General features: G+C 39.1%; 1 protein-coding gene across 2 annotated transcripts in view; it reads left to right on the top strand.

The window, feature by feature from the left end:
• The window catches only part of ino80 (INO80 complex ATPase subunit), a 232,643-nt gene that overhangs the window by 105,906 nt on the left and 104,080 nt on the right, over window positions 1-22,657 (top strand). For both annotated transcript variants that reach the window (XM_059952871.1, XM_059952861.1), the window contains exons 15-25: window positions 327-386; window positions 5,859-6,001; window positions 9,221-9,305; window positions 9,882-9,999; window positions 10,847-10,932; window positions 11,678-11,845; window positions 13,262-13,395; window positions 14,030-14,097; window positions 14,202-14,295; window positions 18,120-18,285; window positions 18,821-18,961. In XM_059952871.1, coding sequence (XP_059808854.1) covers window positions 327-386; window positions 5,859-6,001; window positions 9,221-9,305; window positions 9,882-9,999; window positions 10,847-10,932; window positions 11,678-11,845; window positions 13,262-13,395; window positions 14,030-14,097; window positions 14,202-14,295; window positions 18,120-18,285; window positions 18,821-18,961 — 1,263 coding nt within the window. The remainder of the gene's footprint in view (window positions 1-326; window positions 387-5,858; window positions 6,002-9,220; window positions 9,306-9,881; window positions 10,000-10,846; window positions 10,933-11,677; window positions 11,846-13,261; window positions 13,396-14,029; window positions 14,098-14,201; window positions 14,296-18,119; window positions 18,286-18,820; window positions 18,962-22,657) is intronic.

The raw sequence follows: 22,657 nt of genomic DNA, 5'->3' as shown, positions 1-22,657 counted from the left end.
ATATTCTAGCATCTTCATCAACTCTCAGATTCTGCCACTGCTACATACATGTCAGGGCATTTAATGTAGTTGTTAGTTAATTAATTTCCCTACTGTTGTCTTTAAGAAGTGGAAGGAAATCAGAGTAACAAGGGAAACCCACAGTCATGGTGCACTTTACACACAGACAGGATCTGAGATCAGGAATGTCATATCTGAAGATCAATCTTGTTCCATTGAGTTATTTACCACTTACCTTGGTTTTCTTTCTTTAAAAGGTGATTAAAAATTAATCTAAAAGGAATACGCGTTGAAAGTTCATTATGTTTGTCTTCCTTAAACTTCAGGTCCTGCCTTACTGGGGCAACCCGCATGACAGAAAGGTGATCAGGAAGTTCTGGAGTCAGGTAAAATTTATACATGACTATTATAATTACTTGGTGGATAGGTTTGGACACTGGTGTGAATGGTTCAGATAGTATCACTAGGTATGCTGTCCCTCTGGTGTTTAATTTCAAAACTCCATGCATATTTGTGATTGATTGGTATTTACTAATCTTTGCTAACAAAATGGTGGGAAAGTTATTAGCTCATATATTGTATGAGGCAATTCTCTTCATGTTTCAAATGACTCATCCTTGTATGGCTTCATACAGTTGCAAGAAGTTGTTTGTGGACCCTTTGTAATTTCCAGGTTTTCTTCACTAATTACTCAGAAAATGTGGTCTGATCTTCATCTAAGTCACAATAATAGACATGCAATGTGTCTAAACTAATAACACACAAACAATTGTACTTTTCATGTCTTTATTGTATAATCATTCACAGTCCAGTCTGGAAAATGTATGCGAATCCTTGTATTTAATAACTTGTAGAACCTCCTTTAGCAGCAATAACCTCCACTAAACATTTTCAGTATCTGCTGATCAGACTTGCACAATGACCAAGAGGAATTTTCAACTATTCCTCCATACAAGACTGTTACAGCTCATCAATATTTCGGGGATAACCTGCATGAACAGCGCTCTTCAGCTCATGCTGCAGCATCTCAATTGCGTTAGGGTCTGGACTCTGACTTGGCTATTTTAAAACACACTTTTTCTGTTCAAACCATTCACTTGTTGATTTACTTTTGTGTTTCAGATCATTGTCTTGTGCTTCTATTCCAACTTCTATTGTGCTTCAGGTGACAAAGTGCTACCCTGACATTCTCTTGTAAAATGTTAAGCTTTCCAGGCCCTGATGCAGCCAAGCAGCCGCAAACCATGATGCTCCTTCTATCATGCTTCACAGTTGGGATGAGGTTTTGTGTTGTTGTGCAGTGCCCTTTCTTTTTTTTGTAATTTATTTTTTTATTGAAGTTCATCATCAAACAAGCATTTCCATAAGATGTATTTCAGACATTGTACATATATATCATATAATCATATATATCACAAATCTCCACAAAGTATTTATCTGAGGGATACACTTATAGAAAAGAGTGGAAAGAAAAAACAAGCAAAAGGAAAGAACTATGTACAAGTAGGGAGTGATCTTTTTTTTACACACCAGATTCATTGAGTTATGAGAATAAAATCAGGCCTTTGAGGCATTATGTAGTTAAACCATTTTTCCCAGTATGAATCAAATTATTCCAGCTTATGGTTAACAAATGCTGTTATCTTCTCCATTTTGTAAATATCCTTTGTAATTTCCATCCATGTATTTAAAGTTGGGCTCTCCTGTGATAACCATTTCCTAGTAAGAGTCTTTTTACCAGCCATCAACAGTGAATTCATTAAATATTTATCTCTTTTCAACCATTCTTGAGGTATATATCTAAAATATATGGTCTTACTCTCTAAGGGTATTTCACATTTAAAGATGTCTTGTAGGGCATTGTGTATCCCCTCCAATAGTTTTTGATAACAGGGCAGCCCCAAAAAATATGATGATGATTTGCATTTTGATTTCCACAATTTATCCAGCAAACAGGGAGGTTACTATCATAATGGGATTTCTGAGAAGGTGTATTAAAATATCTTATCGTTTTTCCATCCAAACTCCCTCCATTTCTGTGAATTGATACACTTCCATTGATATCTCCATATTGTTGTCCATTCTTCCTCAGATATAAGCAGTGCCCTTTCTTCTCCAAACATTGGGGTGTGCATTTCTGCCAAAATGTTCAGCTTTTGTCTCAACTGTACAGAACATTGTCCCATAAGCATTGTGGAACATCCAGGTGGTCTTTTGCAAACTTGAGACCTGCAACTTTTTATCCCCTTTATTTTGTTTTCCTCCATGGTGTCCTTCCATGAACACCATTCTTGTTTTTCTTATAGTGGACTCATGAGCAGAGACTTTTGCACATTCTAGAGATTTCTGAAGGTCTTTTGCTGTTACCCTTGGATTCTTTTTCACCTCCTTCAGCATTGCATGTTGTGCTGTTTGTGCTGCAAAGATCACAATCTTTGTAGGACACCCAGCAGTGGTTATGAATTTCCTCCATTTGTAGACAATTCCTCTTACTGTCAACTGAGAACACTCAGGTCTTTAGAAATGCTTTTGTAGCCTTTTCCATCTTCATACATCCCTACAGTTTTTCTAAAGTCCTCTAAAAGTTGTTTTGACCGAGGTATGGTGCATGTAAACGGATGTTTCTTGAGAAGAGCAGAACTCGTCAGTAACCCGTGTGTCTTTTGTATAGGACAGGGCACCTCTACAACCCACAGTTCTCATCTCATTGATTGTAGCACCTGGCTCCAAATAGTTTTTGTAGAAGGCCTTACCCCAGAGGTTCACATTTTTTTGAACCTAGACTTGTTTAAATGGTGTATTTAGTATTGATGAGAACAATTGTTTGTGTTATTATTTTAGGCAGGTTGTGTTTGTCTATTATTGTGACTTGGATGAAGATCAAACCACATTTTATGAGTAATTAATGCTGAAAATCAGGTAATTGCAAAAGGTTCACAAACTTTTTTTTTGCGTCTGTACACAGATCACTGATGAGATACTGAAAAGCACCCAATATCTTACTTGGGAATCATACCTTTAGGAGCAATTAGACTTTGCCAGGAAATGAGTTCCAAAATAGATGGTCTGCTAACTCTATTCTGGGATGTACATTGTGAACTAGTGATTTGGGTGATTAAGATAAATACTTGCAAAATAATACCAAATGGTGATTCGTTGGAAAGTTAATATGCTGAATATGCTGAAAATTCTTTCGGAGTACATTCCATCCTTTTTCTGGTTATCATATGTAATGTGCACAACTGACACAGATCTCTCAGGAGACCAACTGAAATCTGTTATATTTTGGCCCAGCTTTTGGTCGTAGTATTACTTAATTGAGAAAGATTACTGCTCATCGATATTGAATGCCAGGCAAGTTATCTGAAGAGGGATTAAATTTGAATTTCAGTCTATTTACTGATCGAGTCCCAGTTGGCTTATTTTACAGATTCATAATTAATTGCATGTGGCAACAAGATACTGCCATGTCTTGGCATTAATGTAGCAAACTGCTGGAGGTCATTCAAAAGCTGGCTTAGGTTCAAAGCAAAGTCATATACATGATAAATTAAGAAGGTAGACAGTATATTGAAGAGCTTTACCCTGTGCTGTACCTGTCTGTGGATTTAATGGAACAGTTTGGAGGGATCTGTTTGGTTATACAGTTTGTCTTGTGCACTATTCGAACAGTATATGATTCAGCATGAAAATGATCAGCAATAAATTGGGAGTATCTTCAGGGGTGATAACTGTGAAGGAGTTTACTAAAGGAATTCCCCAGATTATCATTTTGTTTACCCTCAGCCGAGTGCCTGCTGCAACTTGTGCTGAAATGGGAAAAGAGTGAGGCACGAGTTTTTGAACAACTGAGGATGCATTTTTCTATAGATGTATCCAGTAAAGGGCAGATCATGAGGGTGTCCAAAAAAAGAGGGAACATGCAAGGAATTTAGGTGATTTGCACTTAAGAGTTGTGTTCGGGGTTCAGTATTGCAGGAAAGGAGAACTGGAAGTCTCGAAGTATGAGATTTGAATTTTACATTGATAATAATTGAAATGACATAAAATGCTGAAATATGATATGTTGGAAATGTCCAGCAGGGGCCAAGCAGTATATGTGGAGGTGGAGGTAGGAGGGGAAGCGAGAATGAATGAATATTTCAGGTGCTTGACCCCCTCAGAACTGGAAACATGCAAAAATAAGTATGAGGAGAAGAAAACCAAAGTTGCTGATAGGATGAAGACAAAGGTTGTTCAGGTGGTACAATATTTTTGGTTTTGCCTTTTTAATTAAAAGGAAGGTAGATAGAAAGGGAAAAGTTAAAGAAAAAGAACATGCTGGATTAATGAGGTTCTGAACACAGCAGTTTCTGGAAATCTGAAATAAAATATGATGCTTGAAGTATACATCAGATAAACAGAGAGATTTACAAGAGAATTCACATTACGGGTCAATGATCTGGCCTAATTGGCCAAAAACACAGTTCGAGATGGAATGGAGAGTTGAAGTGACAGCAGATACAAGCTCAGGGTCTTCTTTGTGGGCTGAACGGAGATGTTCTGCAAGGTAATTATTCAAGCTGCATTTGGTTTGTTCAGCATCACGGATACTATCAGTGTGACAAAGGTACAAGTAAGCAAGGAAGGACTTTGTTGGCCTTTTTGATAAGGGAGGATGCTACAGCAGTATTGTCCACTGATGCCATATGGGAACTTAGGAAGAAGGGAAACATTACTCTAGTGAGGGTGTGTTATAGACTCCCTCCCCCAGCAGTTAGTGTGAACTTGAGCCAGTGTACTGCTCATAATTGTAATGGAGTTGTATTACTGAGACATTTTAATTTCCCTGTGTTATCTGGTGTTAAGGGTTTGCATAGGGTGAAGTTTGTGAAATATGCTTCGGAAAGTTTTCTGAGTCAATGTATCAGAATCATAATCTGATTTAATATCACTAGCATATGTTGTGAAATTTAGCAGAGCAGCAGCAGTACAATGCAATGCATAATATCGGAAAAAAATCAATATATGTATATTAAATAGTTATTTTAAAAATAGAGTAGTGTTTGTGGGTTCAATGTCCATTTAGAAATTTATGGCAGAAAAGAAGAAACTTCCTGAATTGCTGTGTGAATTGCTTCTGTACCTCCTACCTGATGGTAACAATGAGAAGAGGGCATGTCCTGAGTGGTGGGATTCCTTAATAATGGATGCTGCTTTCTGAGGCATTGCTCCTTGAAGATGTCTTGGATATTATGGAGGCTAGTACCCATGATGGAGCTAACTAATTTTACAACTTTCTGTTGCTTTCTGACTCTAATGTCAAGGATTAATTAACATTGGATTCAATGATGCTGGATTACCATGCTTTGTGTCAGACTATCCATTTCTAACGGAAGGTCATCCACCATATGAAAATCATTCACTATCCTATCATTGTACAATTATTACATGATCTGATTGTTTCCCACAGTTCCTGTCAAAATGAACAGGTCTGTGCACATAGGCTCGCATTGAAAAAAGCAGCTAAATAGATTGAAAGGCTTGAGTCTGATGTTTTGAGGAGTTGGGTATCTGTGGTAAGAGTGTCGAGTATTTTGCCATGAGTTGTCTCTCTCATTGGCTTTGCAGTAAATGAGGAGAAGCGGATATTATGTATGTTCTTCAAGTTGTTCCCAACATTGCACAAGTATTTTCCCGTAATTGTCAAAGCTGAATACCTTGTCTAAGGATCCAGCATTAGCTTGTATTATTACAGACTTTGAATTAGTTTGGCCTGTATTAAGGAATGTAGACTGAAAAAGTGTTCCATCAACAACCACATTGTAATTTTTTTTTCAGACTCTGCCAATAACTGCTGTCTTTTTTCTTGGTTTTAGAAAACATTGTACACACAAACTGCACCTTTCCATGTGGTGATAACCAGTTATCAGCTGGTGGTTCAGGATGTGAAGTACTTTCAGCGGGTGAAGTGGCAATATATGGTGCTGGATGAAGCACAGGCACTTAAAAGCAGTTCCAGGTAAACCAGTCTTATCAGTTTCATTCTGCATGAATAGTTTGTGTCAGGAGGGTTTATTGGCAGACATGCAGGGAGAATATAGATGTTAAAGTTGACAGGTAGGAAAACGAGGGGGAATTTGCAGATGTATCTATTAGAAGATGTTTGGATGATGAATGTACAGGCAGACCCCGAGTTACGAACGTCTGACTTACGGACAACTCGTAGTTACGAACTGAGGAAGGAGAACGCCGTCTGATATTTTAAGTCGGATCGTAACGCTGTCCACCATTTTAAGTCGTTGCTGTTGACACTGTGTTGAGTGTTTAACTTTGTAATTGACTTAGATTTTTCTTAGTAAGATCCACCCTGACCCCACGGCTCCCCCATTCCGGTCGGCTGGTGGCGCAGTGAGATCAGCGCCGGGCTGGAGAACGGAGGTTCCCAAGTTCGATTTAGTGACAGACTGCTCCTGTGCTGGGTTGATGTCAATCCAGTGGCTTCTGTACAATCCGTGCCAGGTTGATGTTGAGCTCGCAACTCGACCTCGTAAAAAAAACACTGCCACCTCCAGTTTAAGTTCCCATGTGGAATATTGTGGAGAATCAAATACCCAAACCCAGCACAGCCCCCACTTGTCCTATTTAACCTGTCTCAGTGCAGAGGAGTTTCGGATCCAGGGAATTCAGTGCGGTGGTCCTTAGGACCCAGTGGACCTTGGTCGCCGGTGGAGCTTGGGACCCGCTGCCCACAGTGTTTGTTCCATTGACGGGAAGCGATTGAAAATAAAGTGGAAATAATAAAGCGTTTGGAAAGAGGTGAAACGCCATCGATCATTGGAAAAGCATTAGGCTATAGTCGGTCAACGATCAGAACAATTTTAAAGGACAACAGATAAAGTGACAATAACGGAACATGTAAAAGGCCCTGCCCCAATGAAAGCTACAATTATTACTGAGCAACACAGGGGTTTAATTATTGGAATACACACGTTTCTTAAGTGTTTTATATGTATAGGAAGGTAAAATATATACTATATACTAAGACAAACGTTTGACTAATTGATACTAAATAATACTGGATATACTTGTTCCGGCTTACGTACAAATCCGACTTAAAGACAGACACAGGAATGGAACTCGTACATAACCCGGGGACTGCCTGTAGTTGTTTAAGGCATTGCACCACGGATGACTAAGAGGATAGTGACAGTTTTAACAGTAAAGTGCAGCGAAGATTCACTGGGATGTTTGGATTGTGGAACCTTAGTTATTGGAAAGTGGTGCAACAGGATGGATTTGTTTTCTCTGAAGCAAAGGAGGCTGAGAGGTGACATGGTATAAATATAAAAATTGAGAGGCTCAGAGAGGGTTTCTAAAATAATTTCCCTAGGTTGTAGTATCAGAAATGAGGACACAGGTTTAAGGTAAGCTGAAGTTTTAAAAGGGGTACGATATCTGGATATCAGAAGTGGTCGTGAAGACAGATACAGTTATGATGTTGGGCAGTCACTTAAATAGACAAGGTGTAGAAGGAAATGGTCATAATACAGTCAAAGGGGATTGGCACTGATGGTTAACAAGGAGAGCAGGTGCTTTGTGGATCCAGAACTGGCTTGCCCACAGAAGGCATTGATCGTGTGAATAGTCAGAGGTTTTTTCCCAGGGCTGAAATGGCTAGCACAAGAGGGCATAGTTTTAAGGTGGTTGGAAGTAGGTACAGAGGAGATGTCAAGGGTAAGTTTTTTTTATATGCAGAGAGTGGGGAGCGCGTGGAATGGGCTGCTGGCGACTAGATGCAATAGTGGAGCTAGATACCATAGGGTCTTTTAAGAGACTTCTGGGCAGGTACATGGAGCTCAGAAAAATAGAGGGCTGTGGGTAACCCTAGGTAATTTCTAAGGTAAGGACCTGTTCAGTTCAGCTTTGTGGGCCGAAAGGCCTGTATTGTTCTGTAGGTTTTCTATGTTTCTATGACTCATAACTCATGTTCTCAGCATTTTTTTTATTTGCACAACTTGTCCTCTTTTGTACATTCTTTCATTTCCTTGCAAGAATTTACAGGAATCTCAAGGTAGTATAAAGGTGACATAAATGTACTTTGATAATAAATTTACTTTGAACTTCATGCTAGACATCTCTGCCTCTGAATGTGATATTAATTTTTTTATTAGTCCAAAAATGAATGGTGAGATCTTGTTTTGGAAAAGTTTGTTAAACTATTCTGAATTGCATTGTGTTTTGATGTGCTCGTATCTGATCTGTCATTATCTTTTCACAAAGCCTACAGGTGAGAAATGGAGTGTCACTTGCAAAGAGTTGGAGGAATTTGGAATTAGTTCTCTTGATGTAACTAAATATTGAGGGAGTAGGAAGGACTTGGGTTATTGGGGATCATGGATATTATTATATCTTTCAAGTCACTTATTATTTCATTTTGACCATAACTGCTGGTACAGTACACAGTAAAAACAAGACACCATTTTTCAAGACCATGGTGCTACATGAACAATACAAAAACTACTCTGAACTACGTAAACCACCACAAAAACTGCACTAGGCTACAGACCTACCCAGGACTGCATAAAGTACACAGAAATGTAATGTAATGCAGGCATTACAGTAAATAATAATCAAGACAATAGGCACAACAGAGGTCAGTACGTTGGTAGTCCAATGGGTTGGGAGAAAATCTGTTACATAAGTAAACCGCTGAATGGCGGTGTCAGGGATTTCGTTCCTTTTATGTACTCCCGCCGAGTATTTCGTTGCCACAGATGTAGTCCAATTTAATGTCCATTGGAGAGCAGAATGGACGGGAGAGCCGGCTGGTTAGGGCTTGCTTTTTTCTTGGCACGGACTTCTGACTGCTCACCTCGCTTCCGCTTCCTTGCACACTGCTTACAACGTCTCCACCTCAGGCCACTGGCATCAGATGACTCCGAGGACTGCAGGCCTTTCACTCTTAAGTTCAATTTAATTTAATTTAATTGCTTGCAGTAGTCTAACTGGGAGTTGTCCATTCCTGTGAATGGCACATCTTCAGAGCTCTCTGGTGGGTTGTCCAGTCTTCATTTTGTTTGCTGTTGGAATTTTGGTAGAGTTAGTGTAGGGTTCTTTAAACTGGGTCCACACTGCAAAGAAGTATGATACCATTGGATGCAGAATAAATTTTTGACTTACCGATTGTTGCAAGCTGTATAAGCTTGAAATGTCTGAGGCACCTCCTTTCTCTCTGCAGTGTTCGTTGGAAGATTCTGCTTCAATTCCAGTGTCGCAACCGACTGCTGCTCACAGGAACCCCCATTCAGAACACTATGGCAGAGGTCAGATATTCATTTGTACCAGCATTGTTCAGTCAAAATTGCAGATAGGCAGCTATGCTTATGAAATACCTCCAGATGTAAAAAAAAAGTTGTGATTTGTATTTTGTGAAAGTATTAAAATTTTTGGAAAATTGCCATAGTATATCTTGTTGTATCTAAGGGGTCTGGATAACAATCTTTAATCTGTTTAGAACTATCTTTTTGGCATTTGTTCCTAATTTTATTCCTGTAAGAGTACTCTTCTTCCATATCTTGTGTGTCCTTGTGTCTTGTTTTCATGTTCCTGAAGCAACTATTCACCTCCATTGCTTTTTTTGGAATATGAAAGTTCTTTTTGTTGCCAAGTTGCTTATCCTTTCTTTTTGAGTGCATGTACAATGAGTAGCTGAGAAGAAAATTAAGTTTTAAGAAAAATGTAGTTTCTGCCATATTTTAAGCCTAAGTATCAGTTGAAAGTGAGCATATAATTGGTAGTTAATACTGTTCTAGTAAACATCTAGGAGAGAAGTAGGTGGTAAATGAACTTGTATATGTTTAAATTACTATGTTTACAGTATATATTGCTTCTTCCCTTAGCTGTGGGCGCTGCTACATTTTATCATGCCAACACTCTTTGATTCACATGATGAATTCAATGAATGGTTTTCCAAGGATATTGAAAGCCATGCTGAGAATAAATCTGCCATTGATGAAAGTAAGTGCTTGCTTTCAAAACATAATACAGTGTTTAGTTACTTTGTGTCAGACTTGTATAGCTTCCAAAGCATTTCTCGTATCTTTGTATTGGTATTTTGTTTCTAGCAGTATTTAGTCCTCACAGTTATTAATCTTTGAAAATGTTTTCCCTGATTTCCTTTCCTTAATTTTTACTTCACTGGCCACTCCAGCATCAAGGGTATCTTCAAAAGATGATGTCAGTGATATTAAACCTGGTGCTGATTCTGAAACTTGTTAAATTTCACTCTGTTTTATGAGTATTTGGTCATCTGAAACCCCATTATACTACCATATTCATTATCTGCAGCCAGACCATAGCGATTTCTTCAGTGTATCTCAGAGACAAATTTGTTACATTTATTCCTGTAGCAAAACCTTGGAAGTAAGCTCCATGTTTGCAGCCCACACATGCATAATATTGAATTTCATGAAATAAGAACATGAGCTCCTTCTGTCATGGACAATGGCTATTAACAGATTAATGAGATTAAGAATGAATATTCATTATTACACTGAAATTTAGATGGTGGATGGGAGGGATTCCCATTTAATTTTTGTTTTAGTTCTTTAATATTGGAATTAAATATGTTTGAATTCGTCTTTTGGGCAGCAGACTGTGTGGCAAGCCATTGTTTGGCTGCACAATTTTTTTGTTGGATTGGAGACAGTGCTGGGTAGATAGAACAGTCACTGCCAGTTCGTTTGGATCTTTAATGCCAGCATATTGGAGAACAGGTCCTCTAGGGGTACTTGACAAAGTGTTTGGGCAGTGCCAGTGAAGAGCACAAACTAATACTGATGGCTTTCCCATTTTATCTCTATAGACCAGCTGTCTCGTCTCCACATGATTCTCAAGCCCTTCATGTTAAGGAGGATCAAGAAGGATGTGGAGAATGAGCTCTCTGATAAGGTAAGACTGGTATTACATGATAGATGCAGTGTCTTGGAATTGACAGTGATTTGTTCCCAAACCATTAATACCTGATCATCATTTTAAAGCTGATACAAGCAGCAATTATGTTCATTCTGACCTGTGAAGTTGTATTACATGGTTTGAATGTGTTTTCAGATGAGTTAATATTTTTTGGAAGTGGAACTTTTGAAAAATGATTTCCTTTTATGGAAGTTGTGCTGCATTTAAAATGTGTGTAAGTCAAGATTTCTTCATGATGTAGTTAGCTGATCTGATTTTATTGAAATGGTATTACATTGCTATATCAATCAGTTTGAGTCTAAGAGGATTTGCTTGTTATTCCTGTATTTCGTCATCATTGTTTTCGATTTCTTCCTCTTTCTCCTCTCCCCCCCCCCCCCCCCCCACCAAAAATGTTTTCACTTTCTCTTGTGAGACTTTGACTCTTGGTTGGTGTATTATTGCCATGCTGAAATACAAAATTTGTAATATCAAAAGTGTAATCATATAAATGAGTAATTTATTTCTGAATATAGTGTATTTGAATAGTGTAACAGTGCTGTTGGTGTTCAAATTGCTTTATATACAGTAAGATTTTTGAAACACAAGTACCCTAGATGGAGCCACACTGTATCTCAACAAATATACACTTGTGAAAGATGGCACTTACCATGTTTTCACTAATCTGAATCCTGTTTGACTGTATCCACTAAATAAGTGTTCTGCTCTGTGTTTCATACAGATTGAGATACTAATGTACTGCCAATTGAAAAGCAGGCAGAAGATGCTCTATCAGGCTTTAAAGAACAAAATTTCCATTGAAGACCTACTACAGTCATCCATGGGAACCACTCAACAGGCCCAGAATACCACCAGCAGTCTCATGAACCTTGTCATGCAATTTCGAAAGGTTAACAGATAGATTATTGTCTATACTTAAATAATCCACCTCCTTTCATTCACTTGCTCACATTTCTGCATTTGGTGGTATAGTTCCTATAATCTTTCTATTTAATTCTGTCATAAAAGAGACCACCTTTAAAGAAACTTTAAATGAACAAAGGAGTGAACAAGTGGGGAGAGTGGAAGTAAATTCAACAAGTTTGCTTTTGTTGTTCCATTATAAATGTGATCACAGGAAATGTTAAACTAGAATGTGTGGTGCAGGTTTTCCTATAAGCTCTGAACTGTTTATCAAGCAAACCTTGGAACTGGTGTGGGCTAAAAGAGCTGTGACCAAGTCAGTTATGCATTTTAAGTACCTGAATCTGAACTCCCAGACACTCAAGTTAAAGTTTGTGCTGAACATGATGCTTCTAAGGGGAAACTGTAAAATGAGTTCTCTGGTGAATCTGATATTTTGTGCAGAATCTAGTATATTTCTGGATAGTCATGAAGTAATGTCCATCAAAGAGTACTCCCTGTATTTGAAGCTCCCCCACATGATAATCAACTCATCTTTTCTCTATCCTCAACGCTTTAAAAGTTGCCTGTTCAATATGGACCTCACCACTTTGCAGAGGCTACATGATGTTTAGAATGTTGGGCAAACCATGATCATTGTGCTGAACATGATGCCAAATTAAACTAATCCCTTCCGCCAGCATATGATCCATATCAGTTTAATCTCTGCATATTAACGTGCCTCTCTAAGCCCTTCTTAAATGCAACTATGGTATCTGCTTTTTCCACCACTCCATTCAGCGTGTCCTAAATACCTACCTTTGTGTATAATATAAAAAGCCCCAAATATCTCTTTTAACTTATCCTGTCTTGCCTTAAAGCTGTGCCCATCAGTGTTTGACATTTTACCCTGGGAACTAGATTCCATTTACCCGTGCAATGCCAATCACAATTTGTAAACTTCTGTAAGATTACGTCTCTACCTCAAATGTTCTAGGGGAAAAACAATCCATGTTTATCCAACCTCTTATTTGTTTGTTTTGTTTAACTTCTTCCTCTTTCTCTATCTGCCCTGATGCTTGTGAGTCGTGCATCTGTGAGCCCAGCACTACTTTGGTTGCTAAACAGGTGTACAGTAACCATCAGCAGTATTATCCTTGGGTTTATTGTGAGTGAAGATCATGGATAGGAGCCCTTTTTGTTTTAATTTCTGCCTTTCTGAATTAGACGAACTTAGCATCTGCTTTCATCCTGGGAGAATCTGCACAAACTAAGGATTTGTGCTTTCTCACAGTACACCATCAGGGATAAGAGCTTTAATGCACGATGTCAGATTTAGAAATTAATATAGCAAATTAGTTTGTGTTGCTGCCTGTGTTTATTCATGTCATACGTCTAGCCAGTTTTGTCTTTACTTTTTCAGGTCTGTAACCACCCAGAACTATTTGAACGGCAAGAGACTAAATCACCTTTTCACATGTCTCTGAAACCTTACAACATTCCAAAGCTTATTTATAGAGATGGGCAGATTAACCACTTCAATCACTGTCGCAACAGGTCAGCATGATAGGTCACCTATCTCCTCTGCAAATCAAACTAAATGATTACTATTTAAGTACATTAATGTCAATGTTTTTGCTGCCCTAAACACCAGCAATGTAACAGACAGTAACTATGTTAATATTGTTATTTGATATGTAAACGTTCATTACTTTTTTAAATCAAAGTTTGGTTAGCAGTGCATAAATTACTTTATTGTGATATCAGCTACTTAATATAATCCCTGCATGCAGTTCTTTTCATTAGTCACAAACTAATGAAAGTCTTAAAAATTCTATCTGGATTAATTTCATCAATGTCTGCTGTTTTCAAAAGTCTAGCAGCAACTGTAGCTTTAGCACTTTGCTTGATGTTTATAATACTTGATTTTCTATGTAGTCTAGAATTCTGTCTCTTGAATATTATCAAACCAGAGTCCTGGGATTGCCTCTGGTAATATACACCCACACACCAAAGGATTCAGACACAGTTTGTCTAACTTGTCTAATAATTTGTCTGAATGGAACACTGATTTTGATTACTTGTTATAGTTTTGAATAGGATTTGGGGTTGGGGTTAGCCTGGGGTTAATTGTCTCGAACATTGTTGCTCTGTTACTAATTATAGACACATACTATTTGTTTTCTTTAAGATGGTTACGAGTCATTCTGTCCCCATTTTGTCCAGCTCACATCCACCAGTCTCTCTTCCATAGAAAAGGTAAGGTTTTGGAGAGAAGGTAAGCACTCTTTTTTTTCCCCCCTTAAGGCCTTGATTGTTGAATGTCAGAATTCTAAAGAGACTTTTGTTTTGTTCCTGCCCAGGGAATGATGAAGGAAATTGCTTTTCTTTTCTGCGTTTTATAGACGTTTCGCCTTCAGAAATGTCAAATATCATGCTTCAAGGGATGCTTGCAAGGTGAGTGCAGGGGTTAATATACATGTAGTTATAAAGCTGTATTAGTATATTTGCTACTTAATGCTCATTGTATGTGGTGATTAAAATTATCTGTGCACAATTACCTGGACTTGTATTGTTCTCAGCCACCTGAAGAATTTACCTTAGTCCAATGAGGAGAGTTTGTTCACAAAAAACATGCCAGAAATGAAGCTCTTTACAGTTTCTTCATGAAGCTGCAGCAGAGAATTGCTAACTAAACCTAAAAGTTATGAGGGAGCTATGGTTCAGATCAAAGCTCTGCTGTTCTGTCACATTCTTTTATGAATGGTAATGGCTAACTATACAATGTGACAAAAGGAGAATAAATGAATTGTCCCGCCATCAGTGAGTGCAACTATCTTCAGCCAGGTAGTGAATAATCCATTTCCATCTCTTATTATTTTCATTATCAGACCTGCTCTTGGGTTCACTCCTGTGTGGCTATCGAGAATAAAGAAGGATGGTTGTTGTAATTGGGGGCTATTTAACTCAAGCTGAGATGTCACTGTGGCACACACAGACAGCTTCCTCGGTCCCTTCATATTAACTTCATCAGCGACTTTTCCTCTGTGTGGGAAAGTTTGCTGGTGATTCTTGTGTTGTGTTGCAACTCCAGAGAATTCATTCATGCTGATTTAATAAACGTTGGACTGAAAAGTGGCTTCTGTAGCAAATGTAACTCAGTTGCTCAAGATTGCAGGGAATCAGAAAGCAGGAAACTATAAGCCAGTTGCTAAAGGTGTCATTGGTAAAATGCTGGAGTTATTATTGGAGGAGAAAATATCAGGACATCTAAAACATTATAGATAATCAGAGTCAACATGGCCTTGTGGAAACCAAGCTATTGCTTCAAATTATTTAAGAATGGAACAAACTGGTGCATGAAGTAGATGAAAATTAATTGTAGACACTGAAAAGATGAAATAAAAATAAAAACTGCTATAAGCATTCAAGCCAAGCAACAACTGAAAAGAAACTTAATGTTTCAGGTCAAAGGTCACTTAGAATTGGGAAGGCAAACCAAAACAACTACTTAGCCCTTAACTGATTTCATTTTTTTTCCTGCACCCTTATACTCACCCCACCCCACTTCTGGAAGATCAAGGGAGAGTTTCCTTGGTTCTCACATCTACAGTTAACTGCTCGTTCCTTTACAATTTCCACCAGGTGCCATCTTTCTCCCCCTTTATTTGAGCACTTTGAGGTCCTTGTCTGCTCTTCCGTTCCCAGAAACCACTTTGCCATACATCTATAGGAGGTGGAATACTTATCCATTCATCTCTTCCCTTCCCAGCATCTGGAGAACTAAACAGCTATTTATTTGTGTTATTTCTAATCTTGTGTATTGCATTTGATACACTGCACGATCATCTGGACATTGGCGAAACCAAACACAATTCAATAGCTATTTTATGGAGCACCTGTATTCAATTTGCAGGGATGACTATTCCTGTTCTGTTACCTGTTAATTCAGTTTTCCACCCCCATTCACACTCTGACCCATTAGAGACTTCCTGTATTGTTAAAGTAAAATCTAGTGCAAGCTTGAGGAACGGTGCATGACTTTCAGTTTAGATGTATGGTAATTTTAATTTAATATTGAGTTCTAAAGCCAAAATTAACTTGCTTTCTTTGTCCTCTCAGCACCAGCCATTTCTGCCAATTGTTTGTGAAACTGTCTTAGCTTTGCTTTTTCCATGAGCGCAGAATGACCTAAACATGGCCTATGCCCCTATGTTTTGCAATGTTTTGCTTTCCTTTGTTTGTATTAACACTCCCATCAACACATGGCTGTATAGCTTATCTCCATGATAACCATGGCTTCACCCTATCACATACAGTACACCTTTGTCCAACCTATCCCTCTCCAACACTCTCTGCAACTTAAAACCAACTTGTTTTCTGTTTTTCTGCAATTCTGGCTTGGTTTTGACCTGAAACAATAATTCTTTTTTCCATAGATGCTGCCTGACCTGTCTCCAGTATTTGCTGTGGGCAAAGGAGAGCAAGCAGATGTAGTACTTTTGATTTTTCAGGTGGCAGGTTATAAGATTCTACATGAAAAGACATCTGTATTGTAATATCTTGAAATGGATAGGGGAGCGGCAAGCAAACTGAAAATAACATAAATGGGTAATTTTTAATTTTTATTTAGTAAACTAGTGTAATTATGTGGGTAAGGAGTTGATAGAGAAGAATGAGAAAATATGAGGCTATCCACTTTGTAAGGAGGAATGAATTATTTAAATGAAGTATTACGATTAAGTGTTATATAGTGTTGGTGCGTGGCTAAGTGGTTAAGACGTTGGTCTAGTGATCTGAAGGTTGCTAGTTGGAGCCTCAGCTAAAGCAGGGTGTTGTGTCCTTGAACAAGGCACTTAACCACATTGCTCCACGACAAAACTGGTGCCAAGCTGTATCAGTCCTTGCCCTTCACTTGGACAACATCTGTGCCATGGAGAGGGGTGACTTGCAGCATGGGCAACTGCTGGTCTCCCATACAACCCTGCCCAGGCCTGTGCCCTGGAAACTTTCCAAGGCACAAATCCATGGTCTCTCGAGACTAACAGATGCCTAAAAATAAAACAATAGTGTTCCTATATACAAAACACAAAGTTAACATGGAGGTACAGCAAATAATTAGGAAGGCGAATGGAGTGCTCGGCCAGATTGGAAAGGTCGGTACAGGCTGAATTGAGGCAGCAGGGCTCAGGCTTGCTGCTCTGCATGGTTTACTTATCTCTGTGCTGAATTGAGGTTGCGGCCTGCAACTAACGGTCTCCTGGACAGGCTGCAGTGATGACTCGCTTTGTGGCTGGGACTCACTTACATGAATTTCAGTTCTGAATGTTATTTGCTTATTTTTTTTATTGTTTGCATGATTTGTTCTTTTGGTTTGCACATTGGGTGTTTGACAATCTTTAATGGTATCTATTTTGTGACTGTAAGGAGATGAATTTCAAGGTTGTATATCATATAATGTACAAACCCCATTTCCAGAAAAGTTGGGATATTTTCCAAAATGCAATAAAAACAAAAATCTGTGCTGTGTTAATTCACGTGAGCCTTGATTTAACTGACAAAAGTACAAAGAAAAGATTTTCAATAGTTTTACTGACCAACTTAATTGTGTTTTGTAAATATACACAAATTTAGAATTTGATGGCTGCAACACACTCAACAAAAGTTGGGACAGAGTTAAAATAAGATTGAAAAGTGCACAAAATATTCAAGTAACACCGGTTAGATAGTGAATAAATTTTGAACTTTGAAGATTAGCCTTGATGGCCTAAATTGTCCTTGATATTTTGCTGCAGTTTGGCAGAGCAGTTTTAAGACTCCATAAGGAATACTGCATACCATTTTAATTACCACATTTAAGAAAGGATTTTCTTGCATTGGAGCATTGCGTTGATGTATAATGGAAGATAGACCATGGGAGGGACTTCAGTGAGATAGTCTTACTAAAACCTAATGAGACCTCAGTGTCTTTTCAGCAAGAGTGTAAGCAAAACAGGGTATGCTGCTCAGTCTACAATAATCAAGTAGCTGGAGGAATTGTCACAATAATTTTTGTGATCACATAACATTTCTCAATTCACTATTGCTTTCAGATCTTTTATTCACAAATGCCATAACTGGGATTAGAGTACGTACTGAATGTTGATGGAACTGCTGATTACCGTGGCCACCATGCAATTTTTTATGTGTGTTGCTTGGATTTCCAGCATCTGCAGATTTTCTTCTATGCAATTTTTTCCTTTACCTATGTGATATTTATTTCTACTGTTGTCTTTCTACAGGTGGTTAGCTCTTTTTTTGTCACAGAAAGCTTCTTACAGGCTCCACCATGTACGTAGTTGGAGTGAATGTGAAGTGAAGAATCAGGCCCTGAACAGTTCTGATATGATCATGTGGGTTGATTCTTGTACATCTTTCCCCAATGTTCACAACAGTAGAATTTTCCAGGTGAGATTATATTTTCCATTATGTTAATGCTTTATAAACAATACTTAATAAAAGGACCTTACCTTGTCAGAGTTACAATCAGGAGCGAGAGTGAGAGAAGGGGGGCAGGGGGTGGGGGAGGGGGGTAAGAGTTTCGGACTATCTGCCAAGCAAAATGTGAGTCCTAAGTGTTCAATCATTTATTTGATCTACAGGAAAATTAAAGGATTTCTCATTTCCTCTTGCAGCCATTTCCTTTCAGATTTTTTCCCACTGTGTACGTTTCTAGCTAGCTGGATTTCCTTTCCTTCACTACTATGTATCTGAGGGTAGATGGATTTTCTGTGTCCAAGTTGTTGGGTGGGATACTTGTAATTTTGTGTTCACCAATAAGAAGAATTTTAGAGAAGCCCCATGCATTGGAAGAAACCCGCAGAGTTCATTGGAGCCTTGATTCTGTGCACCATGACTTTTCAGTAAATATAATCTGTCAGTCAGTGGTTGTTTAGGGTGTTACTGATACTAATTTCCACAAATGGTCTGTTCTCTTCCACAGGATCTTTGTTTTACTGGATATTGCAAAGCATTTATCAGCCACAATCATCACCGTATTCATCGACGGAAATCTGCTACCTCAACCGTCCGCCACAGTCAGCCTACAGAAATGCCAGCCTTCCTGTACAGCAGCATTCCCAGGGTGAGTAATTGTTTATCCTTTTCAACTTTCATTTCTGTGGTCATATGGAGAGGAAGTTTAGTCAGAAGTCTAATCTATTTCAGCAACTCAAGTCGTGGGATTGGAGTGCTGCGCACTTGAGAGAGCTTTGAAGAGGGCTGCATATGGGAGTGATGCTTGCTACTTCCAAGCATGGGAAGGGGTGAAAGTAGAAGTGTACCTGAGTTAGTACTGCATCTTCTTAAACCAGGGTTTAAGAAACCCTTTGGGTTTCTGCTCATCTTGCCTGCCATCCTGAATCCCCAATCCTTGCTCTACTAACTCTCACTCAACTCCACAGTACTCCTGTTGACCTCAATTTTCCTTAACCCACCCAACAAATCATACTATGATGGTGCAATGTCAATGGAGCTTTCTTAACAAGCGTGCTTGAGTCTAAAAAAAGTGCTTGAATTTGATGTTTGGAAGTGTATTATCCTCGTTCAAAAATAAGATTCCCAAAACATGAGATCACCAAAAAGTGCAAATTTTACATATTCTCCACTTTTGCTTGTTGAAGCAATAAGCACTTTTTAAAATATTCAGAAATAGTTATTTCTTCTATGGGGTCAAAGAATGAACTTCATGGGCAGTCAGATGAATTAGTTTCCTTACCATAGCTGTATTTTCAGGGCTTCAGGTCTATAAATTGTTTATTTGCTTTTGATTGTCTCAAAGCATAGGTGAGAGTAGGAATTCCTATAACTGTGTAAAATGATGGGCTTAAAGGAACCAGTGAGTCAGCCAGATTTTATAAACTTGAGTCAATAAATGTGATTTGTATTTTGACATCATAGGCAATATTTTTTTCATTGCTGCTTCTAATTTTTACTTACAAACTGTTGTCTTCTGCAACTTAGACTTCAGATGTAATTGATGTCTGCAATTTATGGGCCTGTTTTTGACCTTGTCTGTTCTAAGTAGCAATTGGGTTACTGTCATAGAGGATAGAATGAAAAGCCCATCAAATAGGATCTTGTTCAGGTTAACAGACAGCAATTAAGTCCTGGTGCTATCAGTCCCTGGATCTGTGAAGGACAGGAGGAAGGAGTGTTATGGTAATAACTGAAGCTGGCTGCAATTCAGTTTTTGTAGTTTCTGTCCATTAGGTTAAGTATTTGCAGCTTATGCATGGCTGTTTGCTCAGCAGACTTTTCTGTGCCAAAATTTGCTCCAGTGGAGCCATCCACATGCAGCAGGTGTGATAAATTAGAGCTTGAGGTTGTGCCAAGAAGAGACTATTTCAAGCTCAAATATAAATGTTCACTTTAATAAAATAAAAGCTCAGAACACAAACTGCAATAATTGTTTGGATTCAGGTGTGGTGCATGTAAAAGCTGGTGTCAAGGCAAGACTTTGACCAGAGTTACTGCGGGAGTCAGAGCCAGTGAAGAGGGATTCACATTATTAGTTTGAATCTTCAACTCGAGTATCAACTGTGTCTTGTGATCTTAAAGCTATTTTGTTCTATGGCTCTGCTGAATCTAAGTTCAAAGTCTGACATATCCAAAGAACTGCATCTTAACTCTGACAGTTACTGCTTGTTGAATAAAATTTCCAATAACTTTGTAAAAGTAACTTCCCAGGAAGTCAGCAAATCTGAGGCCATGAATGTAAATCCGTTGATCTTGAAAATTTGTGATGAATTGCAGAAAGGAATTGTATTCCACTTAAAATTGTGTTTCAGCCTGTTCGCAATTGATGAAATGTTAAGTACCTTGTTTTCGGAACGTTGGCATTTTAACAATTTTCTAAGTAGGTGGTGGCTGTAATGATTAAGGTATAAAGATACAAACATGGAAACGTAGACAGCCTACAGCACAATACAGGCCTTTCAACCCACGATGCTGTGCCGAACATGTACTTACTTTAGAAATTACTTAGGGTTACCCATAACCCCTATTTTTCCAAGCTCCAAGCACCTATCTAGGAGTCCCTTAAAGACCCTGTTGTATCTGCCTTAATCACCATCTCCGACGGCCCATACCATGCACTCACCACTCTGAATTTGTTTTTTAAAAAACAACTACTTACCCCTGACATCTCCTCTGTACCTACTTCCAGCCACCTTAAAACTGTGCCCTCTCATGTTAGCCACTTCAGTCCTGGGAAAAAGCCTTTGACTATCCACACAATCAATGTCTCTCATCATCTTATACACCTCTATCAGCCTCCGTCACTCCAAGGAGAAAAGGCCAAGTTCACTCAAACTATTCTCATAAGGCATGCTTCCCAATCTAGGCAATATCCTTGTAAGTCTCCTCTGCACCTTTTTTATAGTTTCCATATCTTTCTGTAGTGAGGTGACCAGAACTGAGCACAGTACTCCAAGGGGGGGGTCTGACCAAGGTCCTATATAGCTGTAACATTACCTCTCTGCTCTTAAACTCAATCTCATGATTGATGAAGCCCAATGTACCATATGCCTTCTTAACCACAGAATCAACCTGCGCAGTAGATTTGTGTCCTATGGACTCAGACACCAAGATCCCTCTGATCCTCCACACTGTCAAGAGTCTTACCATTAATACTCTATTCTGCCATCAGATTTGACTTAACAAAATAAACCACCTCACACTTAACATGAGGAAGTTCAAGCAACACACACAAAATGCTGGTTGAATGCAGCAGGCCAGGCAGCATCTATAGGAAGAAGTACAGTCGACGTTTCGGACCGAGACCCTTTGTCAGGACTAACTGAAAGAAAAGACAGTAAGAGATATGAAAGTGGGAGGGGGAGGGAGAAATCCAAAATGGTAGGAGAAGACAGGAGGGGGGAGGGATAAAGCTAAGAGATGGAAGGTTGATTGGCAAAAGGGTTACATAGCTGGAGAAGGGAAAAGATCATGGGACAGGAGGCCTAGGGAGAAAAAAGGGAGAGTAGGAGCACCGGAGGGAAATGGAGAACAGGCAAAGAGTAATTGTGAGAGGGGCAGAGAGAGAAAAGAAGGAGAGAAAAAAAAGGAGTGGGAATAATAAATAAATAAGGGATGGGATAAGAAGGGGAGGAGGGGCATTAACGGAAGTTAGAGAAATCAATGTTCATGCCATCAGGTTGGAGGCTACCCAGACGGAATATCAGATGTTGTTCCTCCAACCTGTGTGGCTTCATCTTGACGGTAGAGGAGGCCATGGATAGACATATCAGAATGGGAATGGGACGTGGAATTAAAATGTGTGGCCAGTGGGAGATCCTGCTTTCTCTGGTGGACAGAGCATAGGTGTTCAGCAAAACGGTCTCCCAGTCTGCGTCAGGTCTCACCAATATATAGAAGGCTACACCAGGAGCACCGGACTCAGTATATCACACCAGCCGACTCACAGATGAAATGTCGCCTCACCTGGAATGACTATCTGGGGCCCTGAAGGGAGGAAGTGTAAGGGCAGGTGTAGCACTTGTTCTGCTTACAAGGGTAAGCGCTGGGAGGGAGATTGGTGGGAAGGGATGGGGGGAGTGAATGGGAGCGAACCCTGCAGAAAGCAGAAGAGGGGGAGGGAAAGATGTACTTGGTAGTGGGATCCCGTTGGAGGTGGCGGAAGTAAGAGAATTATATGTTGTACTGGAGGCTGTTGGGGGTGGTAGATGAGGACAAGGGGAACCCTATCCCGAGTGGGGTGGCAGGAGGATGGGGTGAGAGCAGATGTGCATGAAATGGGAGAGATGCATTTGAGAGCAGA

This window comes from Hypanus sabinus, chromosome 2 (assembly GCF_030144855.1).
Source record: "Hypanus sabinus isolate sHypSab1 chromosome 2, sHypSab1.hap1, whole genome shotgun sequence".
NCBI classification, from domain to species: Eukaryota; Metazoa; Chordata; class Chondrichthyes; order Myliobatiformes; family Dasyatidae; genus Hypanus; species Hypanus sabinus.
The sequence above is the reverse complement of the archived record's forward strand: the minus strand, read 5'-3'. Positions and strand labels throughout refer to the sequence as shown.